Genomic DNA, 23,636 nt, shown 5'->3' with positions numbered 1-23,636 from the left:
TGTAATAGAGGCTGAGCCTAATTAGTAAGGCTTGGTGCGGGGTAGAACTCTCTACTGCAAGCCAAGCCACTAGTTAAGCAAGATCCTGCGAACACTCATCAGAGCCAGTATGAAGTGTCAATGTCTCACTATTCTACTGTACACTTGTCAAGGTTCTAATGATATAGAGTCAAGTCTAATGTAGTGATTATACACTACTTAAGCAAGTCCCTAACTAGGGCCATCATCAGAGCCTAGCTCCCCCTCAAATACAGGAAATGATTTTGAAAACTACCTGACTAGCAGGCCTAGATGTGCATCTAGGCCCTAGACAGAGCACTCTGATAGGCTAGAGCCTGCAAGCTCACTGCCAACTTCTAATACTGGCAGAGAAAACTGCAGTCATCAAGCCTATGATTAGTTCCTAACACAGGATAAGGCCATAATGACTGATTAATAGGCCTATGAGTATCTAATGAGGCTGAGATCAGCAACCGGAAGCTTGGTGTGTACATCATCAAGTGAGTGATGACAGCTACTAACTAACATCTCTGGAAATTAGTGACTGGCCTGAGAGGATGAACACAGTGATTGATTAATTATAGAGAATTAAATGTAATTAGCTTAAGATGCATTCTGTGAGTGACTAGTATCTGTAGTTAATTCTCTTCTTTAAATATTGAAAAAGTTGATCATGAGAAGTTATCTCTCTGAAGAGAAAAGCTTGAATCTCTTATAGACTTATAAATAAGTGAACTATTAAAAGAGAAAGAATATAAACAGTATTTGAAGAGAATCTCTATAATTAATATAAAAGACTCTATTCTGATTTATTCAGATGACTTAAAAAATGAGAATTTGAATAGATTAGACACAGACATTGCTTATACTGAAGATAATATTAATTTTATCTCAGATTTCTGAAATCTAGACTGTGAATCTGAAGTCTTTGATGCTGAACTATTGATAATAGTGAAAGCTTTCAAACTCATTGAAATAAAATCTTATAAAAGAGAAAATTATTGAAAGAGATATAAATATTCTCTACTAGTCAAGCTGCTTAAAACAGACTTAGACATAGTCAGATTAATAATAATCAAATAAATCTTGAACTGATCTTAAACTCTGTTTTAAAAATTTAAAAGAGAAGAATATCAAAGCTGATAATTTATCTACACTGAGTTTCTGCTTATATAAATATTCATAACAATGAATTGACTGATTCAGCTGTAAAAAAGAGTACAGAATTAAGCAGATCTATTCAAAAAATTATATTCTGATCTTTTATAAAGAGAAAAATAAAAGAATCTTGTTTAGATAAGTGAAATGAAAGCTGACAGAAATAAAAGAAGAGTATACATTATTCAAGATTTGAAATAAAACTCAAGTAAAAATCTTGTTTAATTAAATGTAAAAAGAAAATATTCTCATCTATAATACAGCTGAAACTAGAACATGACTATTTCAAATCTTATATACAAAGATTTGATGATAGATTTAACTCAATAGAATGCTCATTCTACAATACAAATAAGAATTCTGAGTATATTGTAATACACTGTGTATTATACAATAGTCTCAGAGTCAGATTGAAAGAGAAGTATGATTTAAATCAATTAAATATAAGATTCTTATTCTCAACTGAGACAGGAATTAAATACTTAATAGACTTTCTATCAGAAACTCAAGCAGCTATAAGAAAATGACTAAATTCAGAATTATCTGAATATGAAGAGGAGAAAATCAACCAGATATAGTCTGTTAAAACAGCTATATACTATCATTTAATAATTTGTTTTGTTACAGTCTTTCTTTACTTTATCTTTTTCTTTCAATTTCTTTCTATCTATCTATTTAATGTGTCTATCTTTAAGACTGTGTCTCTTTTCCTTTGTCATGATATTGTCAAATGATTTCAAAGTATCAGAAGATGTTAAAACACTGCAATTTATAAATGATTTTTGTATTTCAGGCTGAAATTTTCTGATTTTACATATTTGAAATTGATGAATGTATAATAGTTAACTTTACAGATATAGGAAAAACCCCGAGAACTAAAAGTTCTCAGGTAGATGTCATAGTCTCTGACTGCATACATCTATAATTGAAGAATACTAATAATAATAATACTTCTTCTTCTTCTTTAAATCAGAAGAAAATATATACTCAAGCAGCTGAATCTACTGTCTCTAAACCTGCTGTCTCAAAACTTGCTCAAAATCCTGAGAAAACTGAGAAGAATACTGCTCATACTTCTATTCATAGAAAAGTGAAAAAGAAAATGTAAAAAGAGAAAAACTTTCAAATCTCTAGAAATAGAAGACTTATTCTCAAAGTCTCAAATCAGAACATTCTGCAAAGAAACAAGCTAAACTTAAATCTCATTTTCAGAATTAGAAATGAAATTAATCAGCAGTTCTTCTCTCAGTTGATAACTGATATTAAAGTTTAAAAATCAGTTATAGTTTCAATTGAGTCATTATTCTTTGAAAACTTCATTATTCTGACTATAATGTCTGAATTCAGTGCTGAATTCCTTATTCAGAATGAGAATCTCTGAAAGTCAGCAGTAGAATCTTTGCTAAACATAACAATTCTATCTGAGAGAGATGAAAAGTAAGATAAATTCATTCTTTATAATATTTCAGTTGAAATTTTTGACTGTGAAGAAGAAATGCTACTTCTGAAAAATGAATTGAAAGAATATAACTCTATTCAACTGAGAAAAGAGTCTGTATAACTAAATTCAATTAAGTTCAGATAAAGCAGGAGAAATGTCTCTGTTCTAGTATATATAAAAACACTTAAACAGTCAAAGATCTCTGAAGTAAGAGTAGCAGATTTGAAAATGAGAGTTCATGAATACAAAGACTCAAGAATGAATCTCAAAGCTCAAACACAGTGTTTAAACTGTCAAAGATATGAATACTTAGCAATCTTATATTTTAGAGACTTAAAATGTGTATTCTGTGTCAGAGATCACAAAACTAGTGATCCCCGGTGGCCGAATAGTTAATGCGGCCACCTGGTAGCGCCTTGGCGTGGGAAACCAAGGCGCGTGGGTTCGAAACCCGCAGAGGATACATTAAATCTGGAACTCAAGCACCTCAGATTTCTAATAAATACAGAGGTGTACAAATCGCTTCAATGAATTGCTCTATGTTTCTGGGCTGGGAAGTTATTATCGCATGTATCTAATTGTCACTTCTTTGTATTTTTCTATGTTCTTGTTATCTTGGCATGATCTCAACACCTGTATTTCCTTCTGTATAATCAACACTTGACCTGTATTTAACATCACGCAAGGACTCATCATAAGCTCCGCTTGCATATGAGTATAATGGAAGAATAATAATAATAATAACAAAGCTAGTGAGCATAAATATGAAACATGCTTAAAAAGAGATAAAATATGTTAACACACTCTGCTTAAGTGCTTTAATTGTAAAGAAAAACATGTATCTAGCTCAAAAGAATGTATGTTTACTTCAAGAACTCAAAAGAACTGAAGAAAAGATGAAGCTCAAAGTCAATCTAAAACTGAAGAGAAGAGTCAAGTCAGTAAACTTATAACTATATGCTTAAAAAGAAGAAACTCTTAACTATTTAAATCTTCAAACTTCAATTCTCTAGCTAAATGTAAACAGAATTTGAATTCTCAAACTTCTGTTAAGATTAGAGAATTGAGAAATGACTCTGATAATAAACTAGATATAATGTAAGTAGTTGAGATTTCTACTTTTCAGAATAGTTATAATCTACTATCTGATGATAGTGATTAGATTCTACTCTACTCTCTTTTAGTATGAATATACAATAAAAACAACAAAAAAAGTGTAAAAACTCTTTAAAAATCATATTTATTCAAAATAATGTCAATAGAAACTTAAATTGTATTTATTCTTATCTTTAAATTGTATTTGAATAAAAAGTTGATTTTATACTACTTCAGGAACTGAATTTTGATACTGAGTAAAAATATATCATTTCTTATTTAAGCTACTACTGCTTTCTATCTTAAAAGTCTGAGATAAAGTCAAGAGTAGTAATCTATGAAAGAAAGAGATTAAGATATCAATTTAATCTAAGATTTAATATTATATCTGACTCTGATATTCTGATGAGTGATATTATAGATAAAGAAAATGAGTTTAATACTATACAGCTCATAAATATCTATAATAAAAAGTTATTGAAGAAAAATAACAATATCTGAATAATTGATAGAGAATTTCTGAACATAACTTCATCAAGAAACTCTATAATTGTAGAAGATTTCAATGCATATTATTTCTGATGAAATTCAGAATGCAAGAGAGCAGTAAGAGTTGATAATCTAATTAAATGAATCTTTGAGTATTCAATAGATTTGATTAATAAGTCTGATCAACAAACATTCTTTAGAAAAGATATGAAACAGAAATCTATTATAGATCTAATCTTCATGTTATAAAATCTAATGAAAAAAAGACTTATAAACTGATTTATTAATTCAAATAAGATATCAGAATCAGATTATGAGATTATTCAATTTGATATTGAACTGAGTGAAAAATAAATAAGTGAAAATTCTCTTCTCTCTAATCAGTTTAACTTTGAAAAAGCTGATTGAAAAGCAGTTGAAGAAAGTATAAAACTGTTAAAATCTGAAAGATAGAGTGAGCTATATTGAAATTCTGATCAAGATATCTCAAATGAAATGCTTAAGAATAGAGTGAAGCTTATTACATCTATTATTCTAACAAGTGTTAGAGATAATATTTCAAAGAGAAAATCTTCTGAGTATTCAAAATCTTGATGAAATGAGAATATCTCATCTAAAAGAAAAGAATTAGCTACTGCTAGAAGAGATTAAAAGAATGATGTAATATCTGATGAAGAGTTCAAAGCTATCAGAAATGAATATTTTTCAGATATTAAAAGAGCTAAAACAGACTGCTGAAATAAATTTCTTAAAGAAGTATAAGAAAAGAAAGTTTTTAAAGCTTTTAACTATACTAAAATAAGAAGTGTAGTAAAACTTTCAGTCTTAGAATATGAGTTTCAGAATGAATCATATACAGCAAACTCTTTTAAGAAAAAATGTCAAGCTTTCATAAGAATTCTCTTTCAGAACTCATCAGATTCAGATTCAGATTCAGAGAAAGAGAATATATCACTTCTTAACTATATTGATGAAAATAACTGGAAATGATCTGATCTTACACAAGATGAATTAGAGTCAGCTATCTTCTCAAGTTCTGTTAAAACTGCTGCAGGGCCTGATTCAATTAATCACTTGATTATTCAAAATACATATTTCTACTTAAAGAATGAATATTTTAAGCTCTTTTTCAATCTCTTGAAAAATGAATATCATTCTGAATGCTGGAGAGAAGTCACTGAAGTGATTCTTATAAAATCTAATAGAAAAACTTCAATTTCTAAGTTATATAGAGTAATATCTCTATTAAACTGTCTAGAAAAGGTTTTGAAAAAGATAATAGCTACTCAACTATCTTTTATAAGCTCTATTAATAACTCTCTTTTATTCAGTGAATAAATGAGAGATAGAAAACAATATTCTGTAATTAAAACTGTTCTCTCAGTTATTTATAATATTTAAATAGTAAAGCATGAAGATCTGATCTCAACTGCAGTTTTTATTAATATAAAAGAAGTATTTGATCATGTTTCAAAGTCAAAGTTAATTCAGACTTTGAAGATGTTAAAACTGTCACTTTCTCTAATAAAATGAGTTGACTGTTTTATGTTTAAAAGAATTATACAACTTTTCTTTGATGAAATGAAATAAGATAAGACTGAGATAAAAATAAAAGTACTGTAAGAATCTTCAGTCTCACTCATTTTATTTGCAATATACACTGCATATCTATTCAAAGATAGAAATATAAAAATAGTATAATCTCTGAGTGATATAGATGATATTGATCTAGTCTACAGCTCAAAACTATTAAAGAGAATTTGAAAGTGATTGAAAAAGCTGCAAAGAAAATCTTTGTTAGAGCAGATATCAATTAAATTCAATTTAATATGAATAAAACTGAGTTAATTCATTTCTTTTCTAGATTCAATGAGAAAGAACTATCTCTAACTCTTTTAAATAGAGAGATTAAACCCAGTTTAAATGTCAAATGATTAGAAGTATGGTTAAACTTCAAGTTGAATTTTAAATATTATATTCAACAAAGAACTGTCAAGACAGAAAGACTATTGAACAACATTATCAGACTATTAAATACAGAGAGAGGTCTATTCTTTCAGACTATGAGACAGTTATATATAGTCTGTATTATCTCAGTAGCTGATTATAAAGTTTAAGTTTGATAAAATAATCAAGAAAATTTCACTGAACTCTTTCAAAGTCTGTAAAACATAGCTTTGAGAAGAATTCTGAGAGTATTCAAATCATCTTCTATTAAAGCAATGAAAATTGAAGTTTCAATTTCTTCTTCTACTATTAGATTTGAAAAGACCTGTATGAACTATACTCTGAGAGTTATAAAGATAAGCTTAAATCATATAATCAGAGAAAGAGTCTCTTCTTCATTTTCATCAATTCACTCTGAAAATGAACTGAATTGAAATAGATTTCTTGATTGAAATAAAAATAATTCTTCAAAGAAAATGTCTTCTCAATTATACAGACTATACTTACTGATTAAAAATCAATTTTCTTCTTTAAATATTGAAAAAGTTGATCATGAGAAGATATCTCTCTGAAGAGAAAGACTTGAATCTCTTATAAACTTATAAATAAGTGAACTATCTAAAGAGAGAGAATATAAACAATATTTGAAGAGAATTTCTATAATTAATATAAAAGACTCTATTCTGATTTATTCAGATGACTCAAAAAATGAGAATTTGAATAGATTAGACACAGACATTGCTTATACTGAAGATAATATCAATTTTATCTCAGATTTCTGAAATTTAGACTGTGAATCTGAAGTCTTTGATGCTGAACTATTTACAATAGTGAAAGCTTTCAAACTCATTGAAATAAAATCTTATAAAAGAGAAAATAGTTTGAAAGAGATATAAATATTCTCTAATAGTGAAGCTACATTAAAAAGACTTAGAAATAGTCAGATTTATAATAATCAAATAAATCTTGAACTGATTTTAAACTCTGTTTTAAAAATTTAAAAAAGAAGAATATCAAAGCTGATAATTCATCTGCACTGAGTTCCTGCTTATATAAATATTCATGACAATGAATTGACTGATTCAGCTGTAAAAAAGAGTTCAGAATTAAGCAGATCTATTCAAAAAATTATATCCTGATCTTTTATAAAGAGAAAGATAAAAGAATCTTGTTTAGATAAGTGAAATGAAAGCTAGCAGAAATAAAAGAAAAGTATACATTATTCAAGATTTAAAACAAAACTCAAGTGAAAATCTTGTTTAATTAAATGTAAAAAGAAAATATTCTCATCTATAATACAGCTGAAACTAGAACATAGCTATTTTAAATTCTATATACAAAGATTTGATGACAGATTTGATTCAACAGAGTGCTTATTCTGCAATATAAATGAAAATTCTGAGTATATTGTAATACATTATGCATTATACAATAGTCTCAGAGTCAGATTAAAGAAGAAGTATGATTTAAATTAATTAAATATGAGGTTCTTATTCTCAACTGAGACAGGAATTAAATACTTAATAGACTTTCTTTCAGAAACTCAAGCAGCTATAAGAAAATGACTGAATTCAGAAGTATCTGAATATGAAGAGGTGGAAATTAATTAGATATAGTCTGTTAAAACAGCTATACACTATCTTTTAATAATTTTGTTTTGTTATAGTCTCTTCTTACTGTACTTGTTTCTTTCTGTTCTTTTCTATCTATCTACTTAATGTGTCTATCTTTAAGACTATGTTCTCTTTTCCTTTGTCACGATATTTTCAAATGATTTCAAAGTATCAGAAGATGTTGAAATACTGCAATTTGTAAACAGTTTTTGTATTCTGAGCTGGAATTTTCTGATTTTACATATCTGAAATTGATAAATGTATAATAGTTGACTCTGTAAATATAGGAAAAACTCTGAGATCTAAAGGTTCTCAGATAGATGTCATAGTCTCTGACTGCATACATCTATAATTGAAGAATAATAATAATAATATAATGATATTCTCTGACATCTATGTTTAGTTTCACTATGTAATGAGTATGAATGTCTTTTAAATTATTAAATTCTATGAGAAGTCAGAGTCTTGATAAGAAGATATACTGAAGATTATAATATCTTACAATTAAAGATTTAATTATTGTGTAATAATATAGACTGCTGTCTATCATGACTTTCATATTATATATATTATCTATCACAGTAGATATAAGAATCACATTCATTATTATTTTCTTTTTAAATTATTATTGTCTGATCTCTTCAAGCTTCTGCTTACAAATTTGAATAGAAGCTAATCTTTTTTCTGTTTTATTAAAGTATTCTTATAATTATCTTCTGAATTCTTCTCTAATATAATATAATTAATATGAACAGACACTGATTCATTCTTTAAGTAAGAAGATATGTAGACTGATTAATAATTAAAAGTAATATACTCTGATCAGTTACAGTTAATATATACTTCTCATTGATATTAATCAGTGACTTCTTCAGAAGTGATCTCAGAGACTCAGAAGTCTGTTCAGATAGTAAAGACTCTTGCTTATATATAAATATTTAAGTCTACTCAGTTTATAGCATCTATATCATTGTTATTATTTCTCAGTACAGATATATATATGACTGAGTTATTTCTCAGTGTAAATGTATAAGTGTAACATCTTTTATCACTATGCTGTATACTCTTAAGCTTAATAAGACAGTTATTCAATATTCAGAGCTGTGTGTAGAAGTCTTCATAAGTTAGATCTTTGTTTACACTTATAAGAGTCTGTAAGAGTTCAAAAGTTAGTGTCTTCTTAAGTATATTAATCTTCATTTAATTCTTTCAAGATTGATTATCTACTTCTATGATCTTAATATTGAAGTCAGAGATGAATATTATAAGAGAAGTATTTCTCTATCAGATACTCTGTAATCAATTTAATACTTTCTATTATATAACAGTGTCTCAGAACAGAATATTAAGATATTTAATAATATTATCAGATATTTATAACACTGATTTACATACTTTTATTCATGAATAGAACTTCTGTTTTATATAATTCTTCAATTATTCATTGATATACTAATCTTGATTAATTAGTGAACTAATGATATCTTTATTTATACTCAGTTTCATGAGTATTTTCATTCTTTATAATAAGTAGAGAGTGAGATCAGAAGTATTGAAATATACAGAAGTATCTAAGCATTCTTTCAGTGCTTTTATATTCAATTCTATAGATATTGAAATTGCATGAGTTTCTTATTAAGTTAATTATTGAATTTTCTTATATTGAAGTTATTAAGTTATATATATATCAGCTATCTGTTACTGTTATAATTTCAACATTGCTTAAAATCACTGTGATATCATATCTATGCTCATGTTCAAGATGTCACGCTCCCGGCAGCGCCAAGGCCTCGCTGCGGTTCCACACGGCTCATTGCTTTCATGTGGATGATTTCATCTCATCTGAACCGGTTTCCAACCACTCTATAACATCATTCAGATATATCATAGAAAGATCTGATTGATAAATATGAGAACCTCACTTCTATATAAGATCAGCAGATTACTCTTTCTTGATAATGAGACACTGTTGAGATATTACTCTGACTATTCTCACTTGTGAAATAAGAGAAGAGTATCTGCTCATTGTCTATATAGAATAGCTAGATGCTGGCTTCTCATCAAAGAAGCAGTAATTCATTTTTCTTCTACTGAAATATATATAAGAGTTACTGCATGTCTTATATAATCTTCTTAGTATACTAAGTACTACATCTGTGATATTCTCACAATAACTCTGTAGTCTACAAGCTCACTATTTAAGCAAGATAGTTAAGCTCATTTATACAGCTTCTCAAACAACTCTCTCTATGTGATATCACTGACTAGTCACTGCTTCAGTTTTATTATATTACAATTTTAAATCACTGCTTCTGATTACAAGTTTGAATCAGTTAAGCTCTAACAGACTAATATAACTCTATACATCTACACTGAGACTGATCTGATCTCACTCTCTGAGAGAAATACTACATCATTCTCTAGAGTGTGTACATCTTTATCTCAGCAGAAATCTGAGATTTCTGAACCTGCTGCATATTTTGATATGAGCTCTTCAACCGCTCTGCCACCACTGCGGCCTCTACACACCTACATCTATTATGAAGATAGAGAGATTAAGATCAGAGATTCTCTGAAATATAAGAGAAACATCTTGTCTGAATTTCACAGCTTTATCTGTACTCTTGAACAGAAATTCCGCCTTAATCTGAGTCAGTATAATACTTATGAGATATGAGTAATCTATACTGTCAACCTTCTTGAAGACATCTCTATGACTACTTAGACTATCAAGAAGAGAAAGCTTGAGTGTATCAATACTGTCATGACTTAAGAAGAATTCAAGAACTTTCTACTGAATCAAATTAAAGATCACTGCAATCACAGCTTTATAATAATACAGTGATTCAACTTATTATATTAATAAGATAATGAGAATTCTTTCAATTTCAATATAAGATTTGAAGAATATTGAGAGAAATTGACTGATGATTTGAATTAATTAAAAATATAGCTTTATCTTATAAAGCTGACTCACAAGATGTGAATAATAATATTATAATATCAGAGTTTATTTATCAATTACACTGAGCTTGTCAACCTGACTTTCTGAATCTATTTAAATAATCAATTCTCTGAGAAAAAGGTTAATAAGATCTCTTCTAAGTAATTAATAATAGAATCTAAATAACACTGTGACAGCTTCAGTGCAGAGAAAGTAAAGAAGAATTTCAAGTATTCTGATTCTTCACTCACTGTGAAGAAATGTTAAAAAAGATTTGATAAAGATCTCTATTTCAACTGCAGAGCTGATGATTACTATATCAGTGATTATAAGAAGCTAAAGAAGAAAAGAAACTGAGAAGATATTTTCTCAAAGTTAACTTCTCTTCTGACAAATGTATTCATAGAAGATAAAGAAGAGAAAGAAATAAAGAATTGATAATTCTTATATCTCTGAGTTCATGTTACAATCACAATGCATATCTCAAATAAGAAGATATCAGTGAGATGTCTATTTAACTCTGAGATAGATACTAACTTCATATTCTATTTCTTTTTTTTAATAAAGAATTGAAAGAAGATAGACCTGTCAGATCATGTAAAATTTACTGATGAAATAAAATATCACTGTTTTAACATAATTCAAGTGCAGTGTATGATCACAGACTTAGAAGAAATCTTCAAGAAAAGCAGTCTGCTTCTTCACATAGTTAATATTATAGATAAGAATGTCATTCTAGATCTTCTGTAATTGAGAGAAAACAATTCTCTTATTGACTGAGTCACTCAGATGTGATGATACTGTCTTACTAATGAAGAGACAGTGATAGAGAAATCTGAAGAGTTTCATCAGAAGAATCTTAAGAAAAAGATTGAGTTAATATACTGTGTAGCAGATAACTGAGACTTGAGAATAGATGAAGAAGTCATCACTCTCACTATAAGATTAGCAGCAGTATTCATCATTGAAGATGAATATACATAATGTCTCTTTACAGATTTTAAGAATGTCTTTTCAGAAAGAAAAGCAGTGAAGTTTCCTGATATTAAGATACAATATAAGATTCATCTTAAAGACAGTGTAATGACACTGTACAGGCCTCTCTACAACTTGTCTGTAAAGGAATTGAATGTTCTGTGCAAATATCTTGAAGAAGCATAATCAAAGAACTGAATATATTCATCAAAGAGTTCAGCAGAGACATCTATACTCTTTGTATCTAAGAAGAATAATAGACTATGTCTATGTGTAGACTACAGAGACCTTAATAAGATGACAGTTAAGAATTACTATTTATTACTGTTAATTAACAAGATGATTGATTAATTATCTGAAGCAAAGATGTTCTCAAAGATTGATATACAGAATATCTATCATAGAATCAGAGTTAATGAAGACAATGTTTGAAAAATGACTTTTTATATCAAGTATAGTAATTTTGAATATCTTGTTTTATCTTTTAATCTTTGTAACACTTCAGTCATCTTTCAGACCTATATAAATGAGACACTGCAGGGCCTTGTCAATGTCTTCTGTATAGTATACTTAAATGACATTCTAATCTTCTCAAAAACAGAGGAAGAATATGATATCTATGTTTAAGAAGTGTTGAGTCACTTAAGACAGTATCAACTCTATATAAACACTGAAAAATGCTTGTTCTACATGCAGGAGATTGATTTCTTAGATTATATTATTAAGATGAATAGTATTTCAATGAACAGAAGTCAGGTCTTCATCATTGAGAACTGACCAGTGTTATAAATATACTGTGAGATGCAGATATTTCTAGAATTTGTGAATTTCTACAGATAATTCATCTATATATATTCATGAATTACTGCCTCTCTTACAGATCTGTTAAAGAGAAGTGTGAAAGACAGAAAAATAAGATTATTTATTCTCACTCAAGATACTGTGCAGGTATTTGCAGAATTAAAACAAGCTTTCACAGATATCATGATACTGAATCACTTTAATTCTGACTTACTCAGTCAGTGTGAGACTGATGTATTCAGAAATGAGATCTGTGAAATCTTTTCACAGTTGATACTGAAGATCTTTCAATGTTGAAAGAATCAGAGAATAATCATTTCTGAGAAAACAGACAATGAATTATCTATGAAAGAAGGCTTTTTCACAGAGTCTATAAGATACTATGAATAAAGATTAGTGATCTTCTTCTTCAAGAAGTTATTACTTATACAGAGAAGGTATGATACTCATGATCAGAAGATGTTAGTAATTGTTAAATTCTTTAAGATCTGATAACATTATCTTCAGAGTAGTAAGTACTCAGTGTAAGTTCTCACTGATTATGCAAATCTGTGTTACTTCTTGATAACAAAGAGCTTGATAGAACATTAAGTCAGATGAGCAGAGCTGCTTTTAAAGTATGATTTCTATATTTAATATTATTCAGGTCAGCTTAATCTCATCAATACATTATCTAAACAGCTCAATTATAATATCATTGATGCAGAGAAGAATTCTATAAAAGAATCTCTGTCATTACTATAGAAGAAGCTGACTGCAGAGGATTAAGATTCTCTAAAGCTCAGAAACAGCATCAGTAAGACAGCTGCACAACTTAGTATAGAAGATGAAAGAAAACTCAGGTCTCTGTAGAGAACTGACACTGAAGATTATATACTTCTCATATCATATCTTATAATCATTGAATTGATAAAGAATGAAACAGTCTATAACCTTTCAATCTGATTACTTTTGAAATTCATTGATAAGTTACAGAAGAGAGATATCTCTACTACAGCTTGAATTCAGAAGTTAAAGAAGAAAGAATCTGATTTAAACTTGAAAAAGACAGACTCTGAGCAGGGTGATACTGCTAAGAAACTAAGTTACTAGTAACTAGAAGAATATGAACTTCTACTACTGAATGATTCAGTCTTCATTCTTCATAGCAGAGTGATGTGTTAGAAGTTATTAAGAATTCATTATAATAATTCTCATACAGAGCACTTCAGATTAGAGAAGACTGAGAAGCTTCTAAAATGTAAATACATTTAAGATAAGCTTTAGACAGATGTCAAAGAGTATATTAAGACTTATAATATCTATTAAAAGATAAAGATTCTGCAGTATAAGTAATATAGTGAGTTGATACTACTGTCTGTTTCAAAGAGCTTATAATAGAATCTATTAATGAATTTCATAGTTGATCTATCAAAGTTAACAAGAGTTAAAGAATATGACTCAATTTTGATTATTATTAACTACTTTATAAAGATGATTAGATATATTTCTACTTATAAAAAGATTAAAGCTTCTGAATTTACTGACCTATTTTTAGATATTATTATTTATAATTATAGTGCTCTGAAATTATTAATAACAGATTAAGAATCTCTCTTCATTAGTAAATACTGATCAGCTTTTTACTATTATCTTATAATAAGATGTCTTCTCAGTATTATATTTCATTCACAGATAGATAGTCAGACTGAATATCAGAATCAGACACTAGAACAGCATCTTCAAGTGTTCTATTTATATTATTAAAATGATTGACTCAAACATTTTCTGACTACTGAATTTATATATAATAATACAAAGAATACAATCTTAAAGATATCTTCTTTCTATGCTTATTATAAATATAATTCTTTATTACTCAGTGACATTGCAGACAATATTTCAAAGAGAGAAATAGATAGTCAGAATATTGAATAGATACAGAGAACAGAGTATTTCTCAGTATCAGAAGTAAAAGTGAGATTGAAACTTTTGAATAAAATTCATGAGAAGACAGTGAAAAGTATCTACTATGTTCAGAAGTAATAGATAAAATACTATAATTAAAAACATCTTTCAATGAAGTTCTTAATAAAGAATTAAATACTACTTTCAGCAAAGAATATTAAGATAATAAGACTGTGTAAGAAGCTCAGTAAGTAGTGACTAGAATCTTTCTCAGTAATAAGAGTGATGAGTAAGTAGATATATAAGTTGAAATTATTCACAGAATTGAAATCAATTCATTCTGTTTTTCATATTTTCTATTTAAAGCTCTATAAGTAATATCTCAGAGCAGAGTCATCTCAGCTGAATAATATTGAAATCAAGAGTAATACTGAATATCTTATGAAGAAAATATTAAATAAGTGAATATATTACAGTAAGCTTCAATATCTTATTAAATAAGAAGATTATTCATTATCAGAGAATTTATAAGAACTGCTTGAGTATTTGAAAAATACTGAGAAAGAGATTGTAAGCTATGAGACAGCTAGTAGAGATTACTCTGTTACATGTCAAAGATGTTAAATAAGAAATATTACTTAAGACTTCTTATTTTTTCTAAAGAGTTTTTTAAAGATAATCTTGTAATGATGAGCTGATATCTTATAGACTCTATAGCACTCTTCTTCTATTTTCTCTCAAAGAGTTTTTTAGAAGTTTAATGAGATTATATAAGTATAAAATTTCTAAAGCAGTTAGAGAAAAGAGATATTGAAAATTAATAAAAAGATTAATATTATCAATTCACAGACTGCTGCTATTCTAATAGAGTCACAGCTTATTAAAAAAGTAAAAAGAGAGATCAGAGTCTACTTATTAATAATCACACTCTTATTAAACTCATTCTTCACTGTTAAAGTCTCTGACACTGATATCTTTATCTACTGAAAAGTTAGCACTGCAGTATCACAGAAGAGCATGAGAAATGTATAAAAATATTAACTTATTAACTTATAAAGCATCTCAGTTATCTGCTTCAATTGAAGTGAAATTCTCTTCAATTAGTAATTAATCTCTGTGACACTTTTAACAGCAGTGCTGACTAATCTCTTCTTGAGATCAGTTATTCTGAGATGTTTTTTTATCTCAGAGATTCATGCTTTCACCTTCTTTTACAGATAAGTAAGAGAGATCTTTTCAGTCTTGACAGAATTTATCAATACTTGAAGCTCTGAGACTCTTACTCTGTACTGCTTGAGTATCTAGACTTCTTATCAGAGCTGATACAATGTCTTTCTGTAGAATAATACTTACAGAGAGACAGAAGTCATTGTTACAGATATAACAGAAATAATGAAAGTGAGAGAAGAAATAAGTGTATAAAATTCCCTTCTTCTTCAGCTGCTTGATACAGTGTAGATAAATAGCAGTATCAGTCAGAGACTGCACTGAAGCCTCTTCATAGAGAGAAGATGAAGAAACTGTGAAACTCTGTAAACTCAACTCAGCAGTATTCTGAGCAGGGCTTGAGTGTGCTGTGAAAGAGAAACTACAGATTGAGCTTCTTGAAGTCACTGTCTCTAGAATCAAGCTCTCTCTGAGTTTCTCTCTGAATGATCACACAGAGTCATATGTCACTGTATTAACTGAGAGGAGAGACAGTGTCACAACAGCAGTGAGAGAAGCAGAGAACAGACTGAGCACAGATGCATCAGCTGGTAGAAGAAATAATATCTCACTGCAAGGCACAGCAACTATCATCACAGCTGCAAGAGAAGCAGAAGAAGATGTGACAATGAAAGCAGTGCTTCTGCAGTTCATTAACACTGCTGTCTTCATCTTCAACCTGACTTTCTTAACAGTCATGAAGGCTGCAGCTGCATCATAAAGACATTTATTACTTACTAGAAAATGTCAGAATAAGCTCTTTATTATTCTTTAAGAATAATACTCTCATGCACTCACTATTATAATTAAGAGAAGAAAAAGAAAAATGTTTCATAAAGAAGAGAGATCTTTTCAAAAAATCCTGTCACTACTATTAGCTTTATCTCTAAAAATACATCACTTTTGCAGAGAATTTTATATATAGAACAGAATATATTAAGAGATCTGTAAGTCACTTATTAACTATATTTTTCATATTTTAAATTAATATATAAGGAACTCACTTATCATGCATTTAATTTAAATGAAGATGAGAAAAGAAAGATCTACACAGTCAGTAGAAAAACTCATCTATTTCTTTATATCACATGCAGTATATATACTGTCAATTAGTTGATAACTGTTGCTATATAATAAAGATAATTTCTAATTCAGTAATCTTAAGAATATCAGAACTATGCTTTTAAAGAGAAGAATATTATCATACTCTCAGCAGTATCAAGATCTCACTGTAATTTCACACAGCTTATTACTTTTATATGAATAATTTCATTTTATTTAAATCAGTTTTCAATCACTCTATAACATTATTCAGATATATTATAGAAAGATCTGATTAATGAATATAAGAATCTCACTTCTATATAAGATCAGTAGATTACTCTTTCTTAATAATAAGATACTGCTGAGATATTACTTCAGCTATTCTTACTTATGAAATGAGAGAAGAGTATCTGCTCATTATCTATATAGAATAACTAGATGCTGACTTCTTATCAAAGAAGCAGTGATTTGTTTTTCTTCTACTGAAATATATATAAGAGTTACTATATATCTCATATAATCTTCTTAGTATACTAAGTATTATATCTATGATATTCTCATAATAACTCTGTAGTCTACAAGCTCATTATTTAAGCAAGATAGTCAAGCTCACTTATACAGCTTCTTAAACAACTATCTCTACATAACATTGCTGACTAGTCACTGCTTTGATTTCATCACATTATACAAGAGTTCTTTTATATTATTATTAAATATAATTATATTAATTATTGAATATATAATATCTATGAAATCAGAAGAAGTGTAATTATATAAATATCTTATACATTTATAATATCAGAACTTTCAGATCTTTCACTGATATTCTCTTTGTAAGATCTTATTACAAAGTCAGAGTGACTGATAAGTAAGCTTTTATCTGAAGACTTAATATCTACTTAACTATTTAACTATTTCTCTATTTCTTATATATTATTATATATTCAGATATCTTAGTAAGTAATCATTTCTAATAAGAAGATAATAAATATTTTTCAAGTGTAAGAGATCTACACTGAATAGATCAGTATAATATTTATAGATCTTATATAACAAAGTGAAAAATATTAGAGAAGAAAAGAAAGAGAAAGTGTGAGAATTAGTAATCAGAGTGAATATTTATATATGTATGTAATAATATACACAGTGAAACTTTGAGACAGAAGAATAGAGGTTTTTATACATAGTAAAGCTTCAGAGTGAAAGAATAGAAATTTCATAGATTTTCAGCTAAGAATCAGTGACTGAGAATTGAAGTGATAGAAATCTGTGAAGTGTAATAAAATAGTCTATATAATTGATCAGACGCAGCCTGCCACAAAAAGTTATAATAAGAGAAGAATTATTTTACAATCAATTAAAAATTGTTTTATAATTAATTAAAAATTGATTACAGAATTGATGATAAATAATTGAGTGGTTTCAAATTACAAGAAAAGATGTATTGACTGAGGTCAGATAGTGCACAGGCCACATTTGCGAGGTCAGCTTACATAACGAGGTCAAGTGGCGCACTTAGCGAGGTCAAGTTTTCTGCTTCCTGCAAGTAAAGCCCAGCAGACCGGATAGGACCGACCGGACCGGACTTTGGCAGCTGCTGATTGGTTAACGAGATGACTCCCTGATTGGCCATGGGCGATCCTCTGTTTGTCTGAGGATTCTGCCCAGGCTCCGAGAGTTCCCGCGATCTGTGCCAGACATGACTGAAGGAAAAAACGTCATCCGCGGGAAGTTGCCTTCCGGCCCGTTCCGTCCATAATCTGGGGTTCAGCATCCACACCTTCCCGGTCGCGCCAATCAGAAGCACATGCAAACCCCGCGGTGGGTAGGTACAGGGGTCTCATAGGCAGTGAAATCCGCTAGACCAGGATCATATTCAATTTCCTGTGTATAACAGCTTAAATTCCCTCAGGAAGCTTGTTGGTATGCCTGATGGGCAGGGACAGGTTGAATCCTCAGAGGCAGCTTCTGGACACTAAATTTAACCGCCACGTTGCTTCCCCTCCAGGTGGAGTTTACATGGCACTTGACAATTGGCTAGTCTAGAAGTGCGCGAATCTCGACCACGCAACAATTATGTATGCTGATTGGATTCGGCTGAGATCAATTGGTAGAATCATGCACATGACAACACTAATGAGGCAGACAAGGGATCATGCAAACAGAGTGCATTGTTTAGAGAATGAAGCTGCTTGTAAATGAGTTTAAGTGGTGTGGGTGAGATCGAAAACATAACAAGGGGAACAAACTTCACTGATGATAATCCCTTTCAAAGAGCTCATGGTTCAAGATCTCCTTCAAGCGCCTGAGCTTACCTTCTGACCTAGATCCTTCTGGTACAGAAATCTTGCGTAAGCCAAAGCCCTCGATTCCCTTGACAGCGGCTTTTTGACCATCTAGGATCCAGCATACAGTCGCATACGACGAAAGTTTTCCAACATGGCGGCCATCATGTTCATCGAGCTTGTTAATTCGGTTAACTGTCCGGCGTGTGGGTACAACAACATCACGGGTAGCACCCATTGCCAAGGAACGAAAAAGGATGGAACCAAATGCAACCGCCCGCTTCCTCAAGTAATTTAAGGGCAAAATGCGACGCAAGGTAGAAGTTCCACTGGGCTGGGAATTTTAACTGTTACTGACTATCCTTCACTTATAGAAGAATAGCATCGAACGCCGTGGATGAGTCTGTGGTGGATGGGGGACTATTTCGTCAAGGCGCTTACAAGGAGATGTCAACATTTGTTATAAAAGAGCAGACCAAAGAATCTATTTCACCTAACACTCAATACGCTCCCGTACACGTAGATCCAGCTTTAATACCACCATAGCTGCCACGCGTTAGAGTAATCTTCAAATCCTTGGTCCCCGAGTAATTTTTGGACTTTAGATCTCCATGAGGTAGGCTCAGTGACATCGGCGCCAAGGTTCATTCCAGAGGAGATTCGAAACTTAGTTCTTACCCAACCTCGAGGGAAATAACCCGCTGTTTCCCAATCAATGATGCCAATTGCCCCGGATTTTGGGTCATTTTCGACGATGATATTCCCTGGACCAAGATCGGCGTGGTAAAATACGAAGTTCGAACAGTCCATGCCTATCTCCTCGCATGCTTTCTGTAGATTCATGGGGCTGTAGTCTTTGGCCGCTCCATCCTTAATGAGGTATTGCTCAGGAACGGATTTACCGTCAACGCCAGCAAGCATGTGTCCTTTCCAATCTGCAAGATTCTTGCAGATTTCCATGATAGCTTTCACATAGTACTCTCTCCAATACGCATTAAGATTAGGCCATGCCTGCATCAGAGTCCGACCGGGTATTTTGCTGATAAACAGGTAGTACCGATCGCCGCATTCGACATAGTGTAAAATTTTTGGAACCTCAAATCCTCTTGTTCGCTGACTGTGAAGAAACTCCAACGTGGCGACTTCAGGAGTTGTACCCCGAACGATCAATTTGACTTTGCAGAACGCGTTATGCCCGATGGACCATACTGCGGAGCTATCGCCAGCATCGTATACCAGGGCAAGATGGGGATCGTTCGGTGGCAAAGGGGTTGTAGGTGGTCGGGGAGTAGGCGCGTCCATGAGCGTGTAATTCGAATTGTCGCCATCATCTTTCCAGGTGGCAGTGTCAGAAGCGAAGCTCGAGCGACGAAGCATGAGGCTGCCAATAAGCCATCTGGACGGATCCACCTGCTTCACGGATTCCCTAACGGGCTCAACCATGACCAGGGAAAAATATCGCTAGTTGGAATGAAAGGAAGTCGGGTGACGGGGTCAATTTGTGGAGAATGAGGAAAAGAGCAAGATTCTCACGCAAAGATAAAGTACACGGTGTGATAACACGTCGAGAGCTTCGGTTGAGCTTGAATTAGAGTTTCGGATGGATGCGGCCCGGACAGTAACGTATGAATATCCATGGATGCGGAAGCCTGAGATCGTGACCAGGGTGGGGACAGCACTTTATTGGGCTGGGTATGGTGCCTAATAAAATTTGAGTAATAACCCCTGCTGAGGCGGATCTGGCTCACCATGCTATTGTCAGCCCAAAACGGTGGCAGTCAATGCTGCCCAACGGCTACGACGTCATGAGCCCCTCACGCGCGACTGCTCTCGCATGGCGGGGCTTTTCAAAAATATTCGAATGAAGAATTCCAAGCCAACATGAAATAAATTGGCTATCTGGCAGCAACCAGAAACACCAAGGTATCCTAAGCAGCATTTGTCAATATAATTTGTGCTGTTTGTGCACTTACAGACAAAAATATGAAGTTAGGCCTTTACTCCTTGACTACTCTTGCTGTCATCGGAGCACCCTGCTGAGCATCTGTGTATGCCATACTCAGAAAATAGGCCTTATTTAAGACATATGTATCTAATGGAGGCTAGCTTGTTTTCCAGTTGCTGACAACTCATGAGATCATCAGGATATGTCCGCACATTCAGATTCCAAAGTGAGTGTTGAAAAAAAAAGATCTGTTCTTCCTATCAAAACTAATGAAGCTGTATAATAGTGTGACAAGCTTGCATTGAGCGGAAGCAAAGAATATCTGTCAAGTCACTTATTTCCCATCACTGAGAAAGATACCTGAGTAATAGATAGAGACATGTTAATTACTGTCTTTGACCTGAACACCCCGGAGAAACTACTTTGAAAGTGGGATAAGAAATCAGAGTACAGCACCAGTCGTGTCTCAAAGAGATATCAATTTAGAGTCCTTCATGAGTGAGTAAGAATCACCACTTCAGAACAAGCTTGAAGATATCATTTATTCAAAGTCCCGCCTCCTGGCCAACTCATAAAGTGATGAATATATCTTGTATTGAATCTTTAGACAGAGTAGTAAGACAATCAGTTGTGAGCTCATCTAAACTTCTTTCCATATCTCACTGACAGCTGGTGCAGACTGCATCTGAGAGAAAGTCACTCAAGAGTGAAATGTGACTTCTAGAACTGTTTGAATACATATATTGAATTTCTACTAAGTTGTTAGTAATTTTCACTGTACATAATGCAATGAGTCTCTCATGTCTTATCTCTTCATTCTTGACAAATCTCTCCTCTGCGCGGGCGCGCTTGAGTGGTCACAGAATCTCAATTTCTTGCTGCTGAACATCAGCAGCCAGCTCTCTTGTGACTTGATGACTGGAAGGTGTCACACATTTTCACTGAGCAAGGCATAGTTCTATATATGCTTTTTCATTCTTTAGTTTTGTAGCCAACGGTATTCAGGTGAATAGATGACAAACTTGTCAGGAACTTCTCAAATTCATCCTCATTCTCCGGGTTGAAGTCGCCGAGCACCACCTTATTAATGTTGTCCCTGCAAAGAAGTAACTCCAGGCCGCGCTGGTTCACAAAATCTTTGGCATTCCCAACGAGGAATTCAAAGGCCTGAGAGGACAATTCGACTATTTCATGGATGGTGTATGAAAGCCTACAAAGTTTCAGTGATGAGCAGTCGAGGGTGCGGAGCTGTGATCTTCTGCTTGTATCACATCGCCTCAAACACGAATCAAAGAAAATGTTTGATTCTTGTAGCCTGCTGATCCGGGAGTGCTTTATTGCTTGGATATTCTCGCAGCAGTCTCTCGGTGGAACATCAGGCGGTTTTGGACTTCAAGTTGCGTCTGCAGATTGGAAACCGAGCGAAGCAACTTGACAAAGTCAATTTCCGAGCCTTTGTAGTGCCAGAGATCCTTTCTAACCTCCGCATCGTTTAAGACAAGAGCCTGGAACAAGGGTAGGGTAGAGACATTGCTTTCAGTTGGGACTTCGAGCAGGCAGAAACACTTCTAGGAGAGGTCGCCAGCCACTTTCGTCTCTCCAAGGATGCCAGGCTGGTTTTAACCCACACCGCATGCCAACTCTCTGCCGCCGCCGAACCGCATGACTGAGCGGGGCTTAGCTTCTTGGCTCATATCCGATCAAACGGGACGCACCCTCTCCATTGAATTGTAATTGGCTTGCTAGAGTGTCACAGTGCGGAGCAATGATTGACATGCTTAACCGTAAAGCAGACACCACCACAATGCAGTTCCGCGATACTTTCAGGGCCGTGCGGGCTCCTAGAAGTTACAATAATGGGGTGGCCGAGCGCGCCGCTCTATTTATATGGATCAATTTTCCGCTTCTTAATGTCCGTTCAAAGAGTGTCTCTGATTTCCCATGAATGACACCACAGTGAGGCGAAGTGCCCGTTTATCTTTGCAATGATTATATACCCCAGTTCTCACCAACACGCTCTGTCCAAGACAGTCCAAACAAGTGTGAACGCATATCATTGTTCGGAGCCGGCGCAGCCTAGTGCCGATGATGTGCAGATCCACCTAAACCTGAAGGATACGATGTTCTATATCTAGAGTTGGATATCATGAAAGTGCTTATCATGAGTTCACGGAAAGGTACTGGCGGATTCAGATTTCTTGCGTAAGAATGAAGGCAACTGGCACTTTTGAGGCAGAATTAATTATTGCCTAATGGCTTCGCAATCAGTTTTAATTACTGCTAACGCGGATGTCAGCGGCGGCGGGTTCTGCTAAACGCGTCTATTTCTTCGTTCGTCGAAGCGTCGACTGCCACTGGCGCAGGGCCGATTCCGTCCTCTCGGGGAAACACTCTTCTATCTCATGGAAGGAGGTCTCACGCGAAGCAGATATATATCGGGTTCTTCAGAAAGCACAAGGCTCCGCCGTTCCTGTATTTTTAGGAGCAATTGACCTGAAATGGATATATTTTCTGCACGGCGCTGGGGAGATCCGTCATATGCTTCTGATGGGTTGGGGAGGAGAAAGTTTATAAAGAGTTGAGCAAAGCTCGATGCTGAGAAATGAGATTTCCAGATCAATAAAAAAAAATCCGCAAGCTGGGTGTCGTGCACGATGATTTACGGCGTGAGAATATGTTATGGAACAATGAGTTGCGCCGGGTCTTGATAATTGACCTCCACAAATCTCACGCAGACCACCGACCATCAGAAAAGCGGATTAAGCCCTTGAAAAGGTCTTCTGATCAGATGGGCACGTCAAAGCGT

General features: G+C 32.6%; 2 protein-coding genes across 2 annotated transcripts; both read right to left on the bottom strand.

Moving 5' to 3' along the window:
• Positions 1-18,850: 18,850 nt before the first annotated feature.
• On the bottom strand, positions 18,851-19,123 carry BDBG_16781 (uncharacterized protein; the record flags this gene model as incomplete). The annotated part of the gene is made up of 1 exon (XM_031724664.1): positions 18,851-19,123. The coding sequence occupies one exon, from the start codon at positions 19,121-19,123 to the stop codon at positions 18,851-18,853; it is 273 nt and encodes a 90-aa protein (XP_031577634.1).
• A 293-nt stretch (positions 19,124-19,416) lies between these two features.
• BDBG_16780 (uncharacterized protein) lies at positions 19,417-20,328 on the bottom strand (the record flags this gene model as incomplete). The annotated part of the gene is made up of 1 exon (XM_031724663.1): positions 19,417-20,328. One exon carries the CDS (start codon positions 20,326-20,328, stop codon positions 19,417-19,419), a length of 912 nt encoding a protein of 303 aa, XP_031577633.1.
• Between the last annotated feature and the right edge of the window lie 3,308 nt (positions 20,329-23,636).

The sequence above is a fragment of the Blastomyces gilchristii genome, assembly GCF_000003855.2.
Source record: "Blastomyces gilchristii SLH14081 genomic scaffold supercont1.5, whole genome shotgun sequence".
Classification (NCBI taxonomy): domain Eukaryota; kingdom Fungi; phylum Ascomycota; class Eurotiomycetes; order Onygenales; family Ajellomycetaceae; genus Blastomyces; species Blastomyces gilchristii.
This window is presented reverse-complemented; position numbering and strand designations above follow the sequence as displayed.